The 18,978-nt window shown below is 37.9% G+C and overlaps 1 protein-coding gene across 1 annotated transcript in view; it reads left to right on the forward strand.

The window, feature by feature from the left end:
• The window catches only part of LOC134652291 (uncharacterized), a 306,378-nt gene that overhangs the window by 232,988 nt on the left and 54,412 nt on the right, over positions 1-18,978 (forward strand). Inside the window, exon 9 of the mRNA XM_063507464.1 lies at positions 14,066-14,162. Coding sequence (XP_063363534.1) covers positions 14,066-14,162 — 97 coding nt within the window. The remainder of the gene's footprint in view (positions 1-14,065; positions 14,163-18,978) is intronic.

Consider the following 18,978-nt stretch of genomic DNA (forward strand, 5'->3'; position numbering starts at 1 on the left):
CCGTTTCTAAAAAGCTTGTTACTTGTAATACAAATCCCTTTCTAACAAAAACTGTCAAAAAGTGACATCCGCTTGTATTACAAGTTACAAGCTTTTGAGAAACGGTCCCCAGTTAGTATTAGCGCATGCTATATGTACCCGAACTTAAACACCACAAATAAGCTTTGAAAAAGAATATTACAGTACCTAGCAATTTTAGTACAATTATTTTAGATGTAATACTTCGACTTCTAAAATAAATGACTAAGGCTCATTTATTATACAAAAAATTCTGTACAACATCTGAAATAAATGGCCTTCATCATTTACCAACAGTTCAGATTAGACAATAATGGCTACCCATTAAGGTTCTTGTTTGATAGTAACTACTTATTTACAACTGTAAATTTGAAACGTTGAAACAACCTGCAGCGGTATCATGGTAGCGTTTTTATCACCTGTTATGTCATGCGTCACTTTCGCACTTACATACTTGTTAGAACGTGACAGGCATGGTGACAAATGATAAAGAGCCGGCCATCTTAGCCCTTGTGGCTGCATGGATTTTTTGGTCTTTATAAAAATAGGTAACTATGTTACACAGATATGTTACTTCTCTTTAATCTTGAATTAAATTAACCTTCTCTTAGATAAAATCTTATCATTGGTTTACTGGAGAAAATTGCTTTCAAGCAAGAGTCTTCCATTTGCATATGTATTGCATGAAAGGGGCATAAAATTTAACCACTCACATGATTCCAGCAACTAGAGTTTCAAGATTGCGCACCTCTAAAATGATCGTCGCAACTCGAGTTGCAAAACGGAGTGTATGCGGTTTTTTATTTATTATCTGTGAAGGGCTGCACAGATACGGCATAAACAATTTTTAAAACACAGACTACCAACGTGACAATATTTAAAAAATGTTTCAACCATATAAACATAACCACAGTATTTCTTATCTATTTTACTTTGCAAGTTGTTCAGGAAGTGCGATGTGTAAAAAGTTGCTGCGTGTTTTAAAATGCCTCAGGTATTCAAATTTAGATATTTCTATTAGTAATGTATATTAAACTACTCCGCGTTTATTGGTCTATTAGTTTAAAACTATATTTTAGACCTACTTAATATTGATGACCAAATAATATCACTTCAAAACAATAGTTCTGTAGATTTTTGACGTGTTTCTTATTTGAATGCCCTACATTTCTAAGATTACTAAATATATCTTGAGCAACCAATAGGCATTAAATAGTTCGATTATTAAGTTACATTAATAAACCATATAATGTATTAAATCACTGTGTATTACACAGGATTAGCGATCAAAACATGTGACGGTAAATTGTAAGTACAAACCCGGCAACTGTGGTTGCTTAAAGCATTTCTGCATATCGTAAGGCATGTGGTGTACAGTCACCAGCATAAATAAATGACTATGGGCAGCCGTGCAAAAATATCTGATGCTCCATGGGAGGCATAAGTATATGACGACACTACCTCGGTAAAAATATGTGATCCTTTGTGACCAGCAAAAATATCGTTAGTCCGTATCCGCATAAATATCGGATCGGGTCGCTTAAAAATATTTGATTACTCATAAAATTCAAAATTATGTGATTACTCTCATCTGGAATAAATATCTCTCCACTGTAAAAGCAAATACATCGGATGGACGACAGACCGCCTATTTATCTGACACGTTGGAAAATCACAAATATGTTATCGACCTTTAAAAACGAACCATACATGTTTGGTATAGAGCCGTAAATTGTATAAAGTGATTTGACAATTCACGAAAAGAGTGCCGACTTGTCATTGTATATGTCTGTCTCACATTATATTCTATCATCGATTTGACGGAATAAACTGGATATAATTTTGAATTGTAACGTATTGCAATCATGAATCTAGTATATAACTGGATCTGGCATGAGGGGTGGGGGAAATGACAAAACGGGATAGCCTTATGTATCTTTCAGTAGGAGTAGCAGCGAAAGCGCTATTATTGTTTGTCCTTGTCAGTCTCACAGGTTGACCTCTTCATCATTGTTTTTTATGTAAGAAGGAGGTTTATTACACATTGTCTATTAAAAGTCTACCTGGATTATGTCACAATTTAAAATTGCAAATGAAATATGTGAGACAGACATATGCAATGACAAGTCTGCACTCTTTTCGTGAATTGTCAAATCACTTCAAATAATGTAAGGCTCTATGCTATCCAGGTATGGTTCGTTTTTGCCGATTGATGACATATTTCATAATTTCGTGTCAGATATATAGGCGGTCCGTTTGCCATCCGATGTATTTGCATTCACATTGGAGAGATATTTATGCCAGATGAGAGTAATCACATAATTTTGATTTTTATGAGTAATCAAATATTTTTAAGCGATCCGATCCGATATTTATGCGGATACAGAGTAACGATGTTTTTGCCGGCCACAAAGCATCACATATTTTTACCGAGGTAGTGTCGTCATATACTTATGCCTCCAATGGAGCATCAGATATTTTTGCACGGCTGCCCACAGTCATATATTTTTGCTGGTGACTGTACTAGACGCGTTGCATACGCGTTTTGGGATTTTTTTTACTACTTACTTATAATTTGTATTTACTAATATTTCTTTGCTATTTACATTGAATAAACTAAATAATTATACGATTAAATAAATAATTAATTAGGTATTACTATTTTAAAGTTCCTATTTCTGTTGAACATCTGCACCACGCGCTGTTGTGTCTCCACCCTAAATGGGTAGCCATCTTTATTTTTGAGATGGAAGAAGTCAGTTTACCGGCTTATTTACGTTTGTAATCAGTATAATTTTATGTGTTAATAGTTATTATTGGTTTATTGTGCTTAATATGTTGTGAAGTGTGTGTTATGGTGGATGTATTAAACGTGTTAGTGTAGTTATAAGTTAGTTCGGTTGTTGGTGATCGGAAATTATAAAAACACCAAAATTTAGTAGGTACGTAGATACTCTTTTGTTATTTTAAGTTATATAGCTACTATCATCGTTATAATTGCATAAGTTATGCATTTTATTTCAAGATTATTAGTGTCTTAAACTGTTTTTTACTATATTTTAGTACTTCAGTGTCTAAATTAGCCACAAAAAAATCATGAACATAATATATAGTTTCACAGCAGATTGAGCAATTCGAAAGTTTCTTATCGGAATTTGAATTAGTTTTACTCTGCAATTTCATAGGTGAGCTATCAAGGTGTTTAGTACCAATTAAAAGCTTATTAAGTCTTCTTTAAATTGAATACAAAAAAAAGATACGTTATCGATTTAGATTTTTAATTAAAAATAGTTTTCTACTATAACGCGGACATTATTTCATTGGGTAAACTTTGTGAATTTTTAATAATTATTTTTAGTATAACAGCACAATGCTATAGTAGTAAAATAAATTCTTTGTTTCTTTAACATTAAAAAACCAAAAGAATCGTTGAAAATGCTTTAGCAGAAGTAAAGTTATCGATTTTTGAAAATATCATGACACTGTGCCGTCGTATCTGCGAAATGGCAGAGCAGTTCAGGGCACCTTTTGTTAAAATCGGAATCATGTGAGTGGATATAAAAAGGTATTCTTTTAAAGATTATTACTACACAAATTGTAGCGATAAAACCATCACAATACGGCTGTCTCAACTATATAAAACGGCGCCTCATTTGTCCGTCCGTCTGTCGACGTTGAGCCGGCGACACAAAGGATCGGTGGCGTCTCGAGCGCCTTTGTGTTTTTTTTTAATCCAGTGTGACGCGGGTTCGAGCTGTGTAAACTGGGTTTATGTCAGTTTTATTACTTTAAATGTCTCAACCTCAAATTAGACTGATTATTACACTCCTAAACAATAAACATACCTAGTATTTTCTGTATCTTGTTTGTTGCCGGTCCCATATTGGGATACCCTTCTCTAATTGAGGGGGGATTTAAATCTTCTCGAGTCAGTGGTGTAGGACTGTATGGCTCCTCTACACGATGGGCCAACGCCGGCCACTCCAAGGGAGGCATTTATGCGTTAGAGGGAGCAAGTGATATTGCTATCTCATTCTACCGCATGGCTGCGTCCCTTGGGATGGCCGGCGTTGGCCCATCGTGTAGAGTAGCCAGAAGACGGTGTAGCTTTATTTGACGTTCATAAGCGCATTGTAATATGCCTACTTCAATAAACTAATATCTTATCTATACCCACCATCATACCTACGCGTGCGACCGTGAGGGACATCAGAACATCCGCAATACAACGAAATTAAAAACACGTGTTAACATTCCTGACAACATACCTAAAACAACCTACGTAATTTGGTCGGCTTCATTGTTACCCACCAGGGAGCCGGTGGGCAACAACAATACTTCTACGTCACTTAGGCTTTTTAGAAGTAGGCAGAATCGAAAATTGAGACTATGACACGGACAAACAATAATAACGCTTTTTCTGGTCCTCATACTGAAAGGTCCATAAGACCATCCCGTTCGGTCATCCCCCCACCTCCCTTGTCGCATCCAGTAGATACTATATTGAATACATAGACGTGGGTGATAATAGATTGTTCCTATCCATCATTTTCACTTTGTTGGTAGAAAAAGACTATATTTAAACAGTGGCTGCATATTTGAGCCGTTTGGGGTTGAGACCATGGGGCCTTGGGGGGAAAGCGCTCACAGGGTCTTTAAAGAATGTAGCCACAGGTTGGTGGGATTGACGCGTGACCAGAGGGCTGGGTCATATCTAGCACAGCGGATCAGCATTGCCATACAACGTGGCAATGCTGCCAGCCTTCTGGGCACGCTGCCAATGGACGGCGATTTGGGCCAAATTTTTTATCTATAGTTTATTTTTATGCTTAGTTTTTAAGCTTAGTTTTTAATTCTAGTTTTTAATTTTAGTTTGTAATTTTTATTTTAAGGCTTTTTATTATTTGTTTTAGTACTTAGTTTGTTTTTAATAAAAATATACCCATATTTAAGAGGTTTGCTAAGTTTTATTGGATAAGGGAACGGGTGTCTCAGGGCAAAGGCCTCCCCTCTTTTCCAAAATTCGCCACGTGGGTTTTATATATTTTAAAATTCATTTGTATGTCATATTTTAATATAGGTACTGTATTGTTTTTATGTAGTTATAAAGAAAACGAAATGTAATGTGGTAAATGTCCACTTTTAGTGTTTAGCAGTAACGCTTTGGTTTACTGCGACATAAACGCATATTGCTTGTGTCAGCGCAACCTAACGTGTATAAAACAATAGGCATTTAGAGAATAAAGGTTCAGAATGTTCTTATACTATCACACATAAGGTGTTTGACTTCTACTCCCATCACCCGCTCGAAACATAATATACAACAGGCACTATCCTGTTATTTGAGAAAGTTTATGTTCGATCTCGTCCCAAACACTCACATTTTGATTATCCGAACAAGTTTCGGTCCCATTTGTTCGGATACCTAATCGAGGTTCTACTATACAGGGTGGATTTTCTTTTTGGGTCATGCAGTGAGGGCAGCTACCAGATCCCGTACAGCTACGCGAAATTGGTCTTAGAAGACCTTCCCTTAATTTCAAATTAAAGGAGATTGCCGGTTACAGATTTTGGAAAATACATACAGGTTGTGAGAAAAAGGTAATTTTTGACAAACATTTTTTTTTATGCTAATCGATCCCATTCTACACGATGCTCTATGTCATCTTCTCGGCACGTCAATGAAAAATGTCGATTTATTTTGCTTAGCCGTTGAATTTAATATTGTAAATATTATTGAGCATCCTTACGACCGCTTTATAATTACTTATAACATTTTCCTTTATACGAGTATGTCGCGTGAGTCGCGTCATTTGAATGTATGAGTGTTGTGTTCCGGATTATATCATTTGGTGTTCACGTCAAAGACTTTAATTTCATCTGTTACGAAGATTATAGTAGGGCACTGCATTTCTACCCTTCATTAATTTGAAATCGAAGGAAGGTCTTCTAAGACCGTTTTCTCGTAGCAGCATGGGATCTGGTAGCTGCCCTCACTGACCCAAAAAGAAAATCCACCCTGTATACGGTAATACTGTAGACAATGTGGATTAGCATGCACGTCATAAAATAAAGAAGCCTTCCACAAGCGTCACACGTCTCGGCCGGCCGGAAAATTGCCGTTTTCCTAACGAGTGTCCCCACAGTCGGCCGGCAATGTTTGTTCCTAACGAGTGTCCCGTGGGATGGGACGTGAGACATGTCCGTTTGATGGCTTTGTAAATTGTGGACTTAGGTTGCAACCACTGCATAACTCGGCAGATAATTATATTTTTCCATAGACTAGGAATCCTCTAGACTGAGTTTATGCTGCCAAAAATACGGGGGTGCGGGGGGGGGGGGGGACGTGAGCGAATCCCGTGCCGTGATTGGTCCGTGTCTTTGAACGGACCAATCACGGCACGGGATTGACTCGAAGATGGAGTAAAACTACCGTATAAGTGGCAGAGGGAGTAGCGTCACTATGCTCAGTCTAGAGGATTCCTAGTCTATGTTTTTTCCCTTCAAATTAAGATACAATACAATACTCTTTATTGCACACCTCGCTGAGTTTCAATACATGTGCATACTTATATGTATAGTTGGCGCCAATATTCGTAATAAGTAGTAGTATTTAACTTAAATTTAAACAATTACAATGTGGCAGATACTTTTAATCGCAAACTGCTAAAATATATCTCTGTTTGCAACAGTATGTGAGCTAAAAGGCGGTCTTATCGCTAAAGAGCGATCTCTAAGTTAATAAATAATATATTTCATCACAATGACCGAACATCTTCATTCAATTTGTCTCTATTCATCATTCCTTTGGATATTTTTCTTGAATATACTTACTTGTTTATATTGTGAAATTGTTATTGAGTACTCTCTTGAAGCCGATTCCCATTTAACGACTGGTTATGGGTTTGATTATTGATATAAAAGAAAGCTCGTGTAGTATATATATTTTTGACAAATTAACCGCATGGATATCTTAAGGGGCCCACTGATTAACAGTCCGCCGGACGATATCGGCCTGTCAGTTGGTACAAAAATTTGACAGTTCCGAACAACTGACAGGCCGATACCGTCCGGCGGACTGGTAATCAGTGGGCCCCTTTAGATCTGTTTAATGTGTTTATATCTGAAAATGTATGTATTTTGATATATTTCGCGAATAGAATTGCGCTTTGATGACATTTGTATTTCGTGTTTGATCTCTTAATCAAATTCCGATGGCTGCAAAGTTGAGCGGCTTCCGAACTAAAAAACTCTGATCTTGGTTAGATTTTATTCTCAGTAGATATTTTTTGAGTCTATTTATATTCAAATTTTGGTTTAGGCAACAAGGTTATTATACAAATATGTTATAGACTGAGCACAATATAATTATATATAATAATAAATGTATTTTCTTTCTTTATATATAAGTAAAGTACCTAAGTATTATTTAGATTTGTAATATGTTGATGAAAGTTTTCCAATTTGGTAGATATAATAATACGCCTATACTGCATCTCATTTTATCATATATCTACTTCATAATACACGCACGAGCCACAATAAGGGCGGGCGCTATCTGCGATGTCTTTTTAATACCCTTAAAACTTAAAACCTCGTTCGCTATCTTATAAGTTATATAGAATGACAAAGGATGAGGTTTTGGCCTCTTTAGGTTCATATTATAATATATGTAGGTATGTGGATATATATTCTTTCTAGTTCTATTCTTCTATCTATCTATTCTTATTAGTTTCAACAAATACTCGTAGTCTCTCTTTGCTGCGAACATATTTAGCTGCAGCAGGTACAATACGCTTGGTATTTGAAATTCGAAACTCGAAACTCTTAGTGTAAGGCCTGAGTGGACGCTCGAGTTGGGCGTGCAGCGGGGCGGGGCGTGCGGCGTGCATGTTAAACAAATGAAAACGTATAGGAGCGGCCTTAGTGCACGCTGCGCTAATCCCTTGGGAGCTCGACGCCACGCTGCACGCCCCGCCGAACGCTCCGCTTCGAGCGTCCACTCAGGCCTTACACTTACCAAGAGTTTACCGTGGCCGTTTAGAGTTTAGACTAGCGGCTGTGAAAGTCCACTCGCAGTGCATCTCACTTACACCAATATATTCAATAGTATATACGAGCGAAATGCATTATGAGCGAGTTTACGCAATGGCCGGCCGCGCTTATCTCGTGGTAAGGGTAGAACAAAAACATTTGCACTCGCTTTTTATTAAAAACACATTACGGGCAGTGTATCGCAACAGAGGAGTTTTTCTATTTGAAAACGGTTCTGTTTCCTAACGGTTTTCGGACAAAGTCGGGTTTTATTATAACCCTGTTTTTAAAAATCGTGTATTTATGACTAATGATTAATATGCTATGTTTAGGAAGTTTAGACAAGAAGCTAACTTATTGTTACGATTTTGAACTTATGTTGATACGACCTTGCATCGCTCACGCTGATTGGTGCATGCGAAATGAAGTACAAGTCGTGCGCGAGATGCCTATCACCAATATGATCGTAAAGGTCGTATCAAAACCATGACAAATTGTAGGTAATAAATGTCATAATCCTTCACCTCCGTAGATTTTTGTACGTATATTTATCTATAGTTTGTCAAAGGACTGTCTCATTTCAAACATAGACAGAAAGAATCATACTATCTTTGTCTTACATTAGTACTAGAACCCAAAAGAAAAGGATGAGTATAGTTTTCCTGATTCTTACTGACTGACAAATTAATCGATGAGCGAGTTTCGTTCTCGTGGGCGAAAGTTGCTTAAAGTGTTTCTTAATCGCTTAACCCCGGGTTAGTGGGATGGTGCAAGTGGCGCTTGATGTCTTTAGCAGACTGTTTTGCTCATTGTAATTGATAAAGCCTGACCAGGAATATATGATCACGCGCCATGTTGCGGAATTTCACTGTAACTATTTTTTTCATACTATACTGAACTGTCATCCTATACATGAGAATAACAGCGCCCTCTTGACAATGATCATATACTCGTATGTGGATACATATTCTTTCTAGTTCTATTCTTCTACTTATCTATTCTTATTAGTTTCAACAAATACTCGTAGTCTCTCTTTGCTGCGAACATATTCGAACTGCAGCAGGTATTTGAAATTCGAAACTCGTAACTCTTACCAAGAGTTTACCGCGGCCGTTTAGACTAGCGGCTGTGAAAGTTCACTCGCAGTGCATCTCACTTGCACCAATATATTCAATAGCATATACGAGCGAAATGCATTATGAGCGAGTTTACGCAATGGCCGGCCGCGCTTATCTCGTGGTAAGGGTAGAACAAAAACATTTGCACTCGCTTTTTATTAAAAACACATTACGGGCAGTGTATCGCAACAGAGGAGTTTTTCTATTTGAAAACGGTTCTGTTTCCTAACGGTTTTCGGTCAAAGTCGGGTTTTATTAAAACCCTGTTTTTATAAATCGTGTATTTATGAATAATGACTATGCTGCTATGGTTAGGAAGTTTAAACAAGAAGCTAACTTATTGTTACGATTTTGAACTTGTTTTGATACGACCTTGCATCGCTCACGCTGATTGGTGCATGCGAAATGAAGTAAAAGTAGTGCGCGAGATGCCTATCCCAATGTAATCGTAAAGGTCGTATCAAAACCATGACAATTTGTAGGTAATAAATGTCATAATTCTTCACCTCCGTAGATTTTTGTACGTATATTTATCTATAGTTTGTCAAAGGACTCTCATTTCAAACATAGACAGAAAGAATCATACTATCTTTGTCTTACATTAGTACTAGCACCCAAAAGAAAAGGATGAGTATAGTTTTCCTGATTCTTACTGACTGACAAATTGGTTTGACCAACTATTATATAGGTACTAACAGGTATTCAAAGAAGAGCCAAGTAAAGTAAAAAATATCAAACTCCAGTCTGTGCCCATTTTACTAACATTTATCAGAAAGCTACCTTTTATTTACACTATAAAAAGCACGAAAGTTATCTCAGACAGCCACTATGTCACTTGGCCGCGCGGCCAAGACAGCCCAAGACAATGCCAAGTCTAGCTAACCCAAATGTTGACGAGCGGAACGGCACCATTTTTAAAATGGCTGTTCCATTGTTGATTTAACTAACTGAACTTTTGTGAACCTTATTTCAAAGACATAAAGTCGATGATTTATGTGTTGTCAACTTGTCATCGTTGGTGCAATTAAATGACGTTTTTTGAACCTTGTTGGGAAGAGATAAAGTCTAGAGATGGTCAATTGTGTTGCTTTTAGTACCACGCTGTGTCATCTCATCAAGGTGATAGTATGCGATTGTAGATAGTATGCTTGTTAGATACATATATCATTGTTATGTTATACTCTTAGAATGTTTCGGGCTAAGACTCTGTGGTTTAGCGCCTGTTTCAGGTACATTTTGTCTGGATTTTTTGCCAATGTTCAATCTGAAATGCTTTTTGGCAGCAGAAGGATTCTGTCTGGAAAACTTCTTTCTTCGGTTCTTTCTTTAAAATCGCGATTGGCCTCATATACTTTTACATAGCGGTTTGGGAGCCAAGAATTCATAGAGTTATCATATCTCTTAAAAGTTTTACTGTCTACAATCAAATTATATATTACTAGCGACCCGCCCCGGCTTCGCACGGGTTAACAAATTATACATAAACCTTCCTCTTGAATCAATATATCTATTAAAAAAACCGCTGCGTAGTTTATAGATTTAAGCATACATGCAGACAAACAGACAGACAGCGGGTAGCGACTTTGTTTTTTTTTATTTTTTTTTCAAAGGTTGGTACATATACATAACAATTTTTAAAGTTCCTCGCCAATGAACTGCTTAACATACAGTTTGTTGGCGATACAGCGCTCATTTTTACAGTTTACTATGTAGTCATTATGTGAATACACACAAATATAAAATAAAAACTTGCTTAAAAATCAATGAATAAATAAGTAAAGTCAGACAAGTGATCAAGTTTTCTGTCTCTTATACAACATTTTAGTAGGTACTACTACGTACAGTCACTTGCAATAATATGTTACTCTTCGAAAGCCGCAAAAATATGTGACACGCTCTTATGGCTCTACAAACTACTCTACCTGCATACCTGCAAACCTGTATACCTTCATACTTGCAAACCTGTAAACCTGCATACCTGTATACCTGCAAACAAATCCACATACTTAAAACAAAAGACACGATAGATATTCGTAATCCTATAAAACCAGATTACGTACCTGAGGTTCTCTTCGATCCAATTTTAAATCCTGTTTACACTCCTCATAAGCCGCTTTTCTCAAAAACTTACCAAACACTAAACCGTTTACAAATTCAAAACATACGCGGTATACCAACTATCGCTAGCAACAGTTAATCCACAACACTATGTCACTATCAGCTTAGCCTAATCCCCTCAGCTCATTCGAAATTCAGCTCTCGAGCGTGAGTAATGGGGTTTAAATTTGTGGTTCCACATTAGCATGGTGAAATTGAACTGCCAAACACACGGGTTTTGTGGAATTATGGGATATTTCTGTTCGTGTGAGCTCGGGAGAGGGAGAAGGTACTATCAAATTTCGAGATCCTATCTCCAACCAACGGTTTCGGCTATTTATTTATTTAATTTGAAATTTAAATCAAGCAACAAGGCCCATATTACAAATACCTTACAGACTAGCATATATATGCATTTGATAAACTTAAAAACTAAACACTATTTAGGCGACAAAACGGCGTGGCTCCGTTGAATCGTCTGGTCTTGTGTCGGATTCGGCAGTTTGCCCCGGAACCTCCGAAACACGACACCTTTCGGCCAGAAGTCGGCGCACTCGATGGTCCCCTGCAGCTTATGCATTGCATTGCTATGCATTGTATCTCTACAACGGCCTGTTTTATACATAAAGTGTATTTAGGGGGCTAGCTAAGAAGAAAATTGAAAACACGCCAATTGAAACTTAAATAACGAGTGGAAATAATCCCGTGATTCTTGGCTTGGCCCTTAGATAATTCCGAATTTTGTCTGAATGTCGGGTCATTCCCAAAACAATTCTATACTTGAAGAGGAGGCTGTTAGAACGCTCGCAAAATGTCCCCTTTCGTCATTTTCGTCCATCACTATCCTAAAGTGAGTGTCCAATCATCCAATGGCACCGCAGCTAATAGACTGCTATTTGGTGTCCACCGCAACCGAGCACTCTGTCAAATGGCTAATCATCGAAAGCCATTAAGATTTTAGGCAGGTGTCCGATCGGCGGGGAACAGCGATAATCGATGAGCGAGTTTCGTTCTCGTGGGCGAAAGTTGCTTAAAGTGTTTTTTAATCGCTTAACCCCGGGTTAGTGGGATGGTGCAAGTGGCGCTTGATGTCTTTAGCAGGTAAAGCCTGACCAGGAATATATGATCACGCGCCATGTTGCGGAATTTCACTGTAACTATTTTTTCATACTATACTGAACTGTCATCCTATACGTGAGAATAACAGCGCCCTCTTGACAATGATCATATATTCGTATTACTGGTCAGGCTTTAGTATGATCTCAGTGTGTTAAATTTCATATAACACATTTATAATATTTTTTGCGTGTTTGCATATTTAGCAAAACTAGACATACCTAAAAGCTTTCACAATTATAATAAGAATTGTGTATTTGTATCACGTATATAACTTGAACAAATATTGCGAGTTTAGTTCAGAAATGCTACATTGGTTCTACAACTGTCAACATGATTTGTGATATTTGTTAGCTGTCCGAAGTTTGTTTGAACAAGCAATGCGTTACAAATATTTGCATTCGTAGCTGACGTAATAGTGTTTTCATATTTTGTGGTTGTCAACTCCACATTTTTTACTAATCAAAGTCAAATTTTGAATTTAGAAGTAATTAAAAGGACCGTCAAGGCAAGGGAAACTCGCCCTTGGTGAGAAAAGGGCTTTCCTTTGACTGCTCTTTTTATATCAAAGTATCGCTTCCCGCTGTCTTTCTGTCCCTATGTATGCTTAGAATTTTAAAACTACGCAATGGATTTTGATGCAGTTTTTTAGGATTCCGTAGCCAAATGGCAAAAAACGGAACCCTTATAGATTCGTCATGTCTGTCTGTCTGTCTGTCTGTCTGTCCATCTGTCCGTGTATGTCACAGTCACTTTTCTCCGAAACTATAAGAACTATACTGTTGAAACTTGGTAAGTAGATGTATTCTGTGAACCGCATTAAGATTTTCACACAAAAATAGAAAAAAAACAATACATTTTTGGGGTTCCCTATACTTAGAACTGAAACTCAAAATGTTTTTTTTCATCAAACCTATACGTGTAGGGTATCTATGGATAGGTCTTCAAAAATGATATTGAGGTTTCTAATATCATTTTTTTCTAAACTGAATAGTTTGCGCGAGAGACACTTCCAAAGTGGTAAAATGTGTGTCCCCCCCCCCCCTGTAACTTCTAAAATAACAGAATGATAAAACTAAAAAAAATATATGATGTACATTACCGTGTAAACTTCCACCGAAAATTGGTTTGAACGAGATCTAGTAAGTAGTTTTTTTTAATACGTCATAAATCGCCTAAATACGGAACCCTTCATGGGCGAGTCCGACTCGCACTTGGCCGCTTTTTTAATAGATAGAGTGATTCAAGAGGAAGGTTTATGCATAATTTGTTAACCCGTGCGAAGCCTGGGCGGGCCGCTAGTTTTTATTAAATGTTAAAACCCGAAGTTTTTCAGATCATTTGATGATGAATAAAATTATTATTCTCTTTATTTGTCTTCAAACTTAAGTTAGGTTATTTTATAATATGGATATAAAAAAAAATACAAAAACACTTACAAAAACAATACAAAATACTTATAAACATATTATAAAAAAACCTAACCTAGGGTGCCGCCAGCAGCGGGGCAAGGCCCAAGCTGCCGGTGGTCAGGGCTGCAGAGAGAGGAACCGGCGGACAATCCGCGCCGTGTCCAAGATCACCGCCTTCTGCATCTGACCCTTGATCGAACCACCTAGCGAGAGTCTCTCAAGATGTTGGTCGAGACTCTTCTTTGAGTAAAATTATTATTATCTTTTCAGTTGCACCTACGATTTCCTGGAGATCACGGAAATAGGAGAGAACGCTACGGACGAAGACTGGCATCATGACCATCACGGCCTGTCCGCTGACAACGAGGTAATACTACTTCCTATAGTTATAGCCATGCGCACCAATGCATCGATCCTCAACCAACTTTTGCCCGGTCGTCAGAGACGCGATGAACAGGCACCGTTGGAGGCAGATCATAAAAATCAGGCGTGGAGCATTCACATCCACCGATGACCACGATCCTCAGTCATGAGGGAGCGACAACAGAGAGAGATAGTTATAGCTATGTACCTACATTAAAATAAACTTAGGTACCTAAAGTCTATTTTTTTATTCGGTAGAGTAAAATGACATTTCATAGTATGAACATAAAATGTCATCTCATACTATGAAATGTCATTTTAGTCTACCGAATAAAAAAATAGACTTTACTTTTGTCCATGATGATTTTCTCAATAAAAACTCCTGTGGCCTTCCCGGTACCTATACAATTTATCTTCATACAAAATGTCATGTTCAATCCCCTTGAGGGGATCCGGTCACCTACGGCCACTTCCCTGAACGTCCACCTTCCAAATTCCTTTATGGTCCATTTCCTAGTTCGTCCGTTTCCTTATCCGGCCATTTCCCCGATTGACCACTGTTGGAATTCCTTCTATGTCCAGTTCCCCGAACGGCCGCTGTAAAAATTCCTTGTTTGTCCAATTCCCTGAACGGCCATTGTTAAAATAACTACTTTGTCCAATTCCCCGATTGGCCACTACTACTAACTACACTACTAAAGCCTAGTACTTTCGATATCAGTTTAAAGTTTTCTGATATCTGTTATATTTACAGAGTGATCGTCTGGGCTACAATTAACGATTACACCCTGTATAGTTGGGTCCGTAGCATAATTTCGAAAATCAATTTTCCTAAGTGTAGGTCAGTGGTTCCTAACCTTTTCAGTCCGGCCACCCGTTGTGTATGTGTTTGTTGTATTGTTATATTAGGTTAGCTTATTACCCCCGTAAAATACCAGTTTTACCCCCACGGGGGTAATTACCCCCAGGTTAGGAACCACTGGTGTAGGTACTGTACAATCACGGACTTAATTGAAGAGCCATTTAGGGTTCACTTTACATTGGACATTCATAGAGTACTAATTAAACGTCGGGTTGTTAAGTTCCGATGTCAGTTGCTTTCTTAAACTCTAGTGCACACGCCAATTATTGTGATAAGGTTGCCAGGCGGACTCCAGGGTTAGAATGGTGCAGTATTAGCAATAAGCCGGGACAATCTCTATAGAAGAATGTGAATGACCATCATCATTCATATTGTGCTCATTCAAAAGGATGCCTTTACGAGGAAGGTGGTCATATAGAGAAGTTCGCGTTTGAGAAAGTGCCCATAAGGAGAAAAGGCCGTTTGAGGAAGTGGCCCTAAGGAGAAGAGGCCGTTAGAGGATTGTGGCCTTTCGGGGAATGTTGTTTGTAAGTGGCCCTTAAAGGAAGTAGCCCATCGGGGAAGTGGCCGTTCATAATATTTGGCCTTAAAATTAATGTGGCCGTAAGTGACCGGATCCTTTTTAAGAGTGAAGAGGTAACCGAACCGACAGACAGGAAAAGTCACTTTGGTATCAGTATATACTATTAACCCACTTAACTGGTCAACGGTGGATCTTATGTCAGTGCAATAAGGTTTAGGAATGGTCAACTAATGTCAAATCCTACTGACTGCGCCAATCAAGACCACCGGTATCAAGGAAGACTCACGCTGGACCGGGCCGGGGCCTTCGTTTTCTATGGACAGTACCACGTGAACACCGGTCAGCAGTCATAGAAAATGACGTTTTGGACACATTGGCCCAGGCCCAACCCGGTCTAGCGTGAGTCATCCTTTAGCCAGAAGTGTCACAGCGGTCCCAAATAACAATGTCAGTTCTTCTAATTATTATATTAACATTTATTGTAGAAACTTAAATATAAATACAAACTGAAAATGTAAAAAATAACTACTTACTAAAACCCGTCCCGGGCTGTCCCCGACGCAAAGGTGCCCATCACGCTCGCTGCGTTGCCGCGTTGTATTGCGATGGACAGCCTTTGCATTAGGAAAAACCCGGAGCGGGGGTCAAGGCCCATTTCAATCAGGCGACGACCCAGCTCACGGAAGAAGGTCTTACCCTCAACGCACCAGCAACCCGTCTTCTAAATTGCCATTTATGGGTGACCGCGTAGAATAAACACTAATAATCTCTTTCAACTAAATTGAACACTGAGACTGACAAAAAAGTACGTACAGTCAGCAGCAGAAGTTGCTAAGCGGGCGAGGTGTCCAAAATTACCTTGACACGCTCTTTACTCTTAACAATAAAGTAGCGTCAAGATCTTTTGTACACCTGGTCCGCTTAGCAACTTCTGCTGCTGACTGTACCTAAACCTGTGTGTCCTGTGTGAGACAATATCGATCACGTTTTGTGACGGAAAGTAAAAAGAACTCCTTCTTAAGCTTAAAACCTCACGTCAATATGTATTAACTCCGCCAAATCCCTGTTTGTTTTATAAGCACGCCCCACGGGATAGAATTGAGCAGCATTCAGACTTTAATAACCTCAACATGATTTATAATTGATATGATGCGACCTCGGCAATATATTTTGGAGGTTTCTGGAAACACTAAGCATTATTTATAAAATTCAATGCAACTATAAATCCCGTCAAGTTTCTTAAGGTGGTATTCTTCTCGGGCCTGTAGTGTAAGTATAGATGGTCAAACCAATTTGTCAGTAAATAGGAACAAAAAAAACTATACTCGTCCTTTTCTTTTGGGTGCTTGTACTAGTGTTAGACAAAGACAGTACATATATGACTCTCTCTGTCTATGTTTGAAATAAGACAGTCCTTTGACACACTATAGTTTAAGGTGGTTCGATTTTCATACAAAATTCAATCGACTTTCATTAAGTAACTACACGCTATTACTACATAAATATTTCCGCATTTATCTTCTTTCGAATATTCATTTTCGCTAAATGAATAGGAAAACAATGTTTCATACAGAAATCATGCAAAAATCATAGTTAACTTTTCATCAATTTTACGTATGTGTGCGTCACAAATGTCGTGTACGGATACATTTGCGACGTTGCCATACCATTTCCGACGTTGCCGGGCTGACCACGGCGTGAATTTGAAGTGCCGTCATGTTTAGTGCAATTTTGTTGACCTACCCGATTTTGTTGAATAAGTACCCGAAGTTCGTCAGCTTAGCTAAGAACTATCATGGCGCGTTTTGTAAACAGTCGCTTTTTTGCTTACAAACGGAAGGTTCACGGTTCAATCCCCAGTCATTGTATGCTGGGACATAACTTTTTGTATTTTTTTTTACACCTAAATTTCGTGTTTTTTTTTATATTTTTATTTAATTTTTCTTATTTTCAAAAATCGATAGATTAAGTATGGGCTAAGCGTATTCGTTTAATTTTTACAAAGATAATTAGAAATTATACTCTACCTAATCTCTTTGATTTTTACAATCAGGACATCCTCACAGCAATAAAAAAGAAATGTATAAAATTTCCTGTGGTTGAAAATAATGGAATTTTGTTTATGAATGAAAAACACAATTATTACTAGTTACTACCAGGTATGTAAATTATAACTTCATTATAACTTTATTAGAATCCATATGGTTGCATCATCTTTCTTCCTATTACATTAGATATTTTTTTCTATCATCATTCATGATATTATAATTCTTTCAGGTATAGGGACTACTACGGATAACAAATATGAAAAAATGTACTGTAGGTACTTGAATAAAAAAAAATCCTTTTATTTTATTTTACAATTACCTACACTTTATTAGAGGCTGGGCAGTAAGGGATTGCTTTACTTGTAGAACAAACTATTAGCGCTTTAAAAAAACTGATACCTGACACTTACAAACTGGACTTCCTTGGGCTTATTCTACTAAGAATCGTCAGTAGGTATTCTCCATCCTAGCATAAAAAGATATCCTAAAATGTCGGTCATCACGTCAGGTTTTAGTATCAAAAATGTTTCCCAGCCTGCGTGACGTAGCGGAAACTAAAACTTCTATACAAATATTTGGGACATAGTTTTTATCTTAGCTTCAGGATTCAACAAGAATATGCTAGTGATTCTGAGTTGGAAGAACCCAAAAAGATCATAATCTGTGAAAATCAGGTATTCAATTTTTTTTTTGAAAAGGTTGATAATGTAATTTATTGATAATAGCGACCCGCCCCGGCTTTGCACGGGTTAACAAATTATACATAAACCTTCCTCTAGAATCACTCTATCTATTAAAAAAAACCGCATCAAAATCCGTTGCGTAGTTTTAAAGATCTAAGCATACAGACAGACAGACAGAAAAGCGACTTTGTTTTATACTATGTAGTGATAGTGATAGTGATCAGAAAAGCGACTTTGTTTTATACTATGTAGTGATAGTGATGATGATGATACTGAATATCTGGGGGAAGCGCTGGTGGCCTAGCGGAAAGAGCGTGCGACCTGCAATCCGGAGGTCGCGGGTTCTAACCCCGGCTCGTACCGTCGAACCAATGATTTTTCGGAACTTTTGTACGAAATATCATTTGATACCTATTTACTGGAACCTATTTATATACCAATACCTATTTTTCGGTGAAAGAAACCAATGTGAGGAAACCGGACTAATCCCAATAAGTTTACTCTCTGGGTTGGAAGGTCAGGGCAGTCGCTTTCGTAAAAACTTGTGCCCATGCCAATTCTGGGATTAGTTGCCAAGCGGACCCCACGCGAGGAAGAAGAGATTGAATATCTGGGAGACCGACCAAAGCTCAGAAAACATATAAAACCCCAAAAATGCGCGTTTTCTCACAGATCAGACCTAGCTAAGGGATCAAACCCCTTAT

This window comes from Cydia amplana, chromosome 11, assembly GCF_948474715.1.
Source record: "Cydia amplana chromosome 11, ilCydAmpl1.1, whole genome shotgun sequence".
Lineage (NCBI taxonomy): Eukaryota > Metazoa > Arthropoda > Insecta > Lepidoptera > Tortricidae > Cydia > Cydia amplana.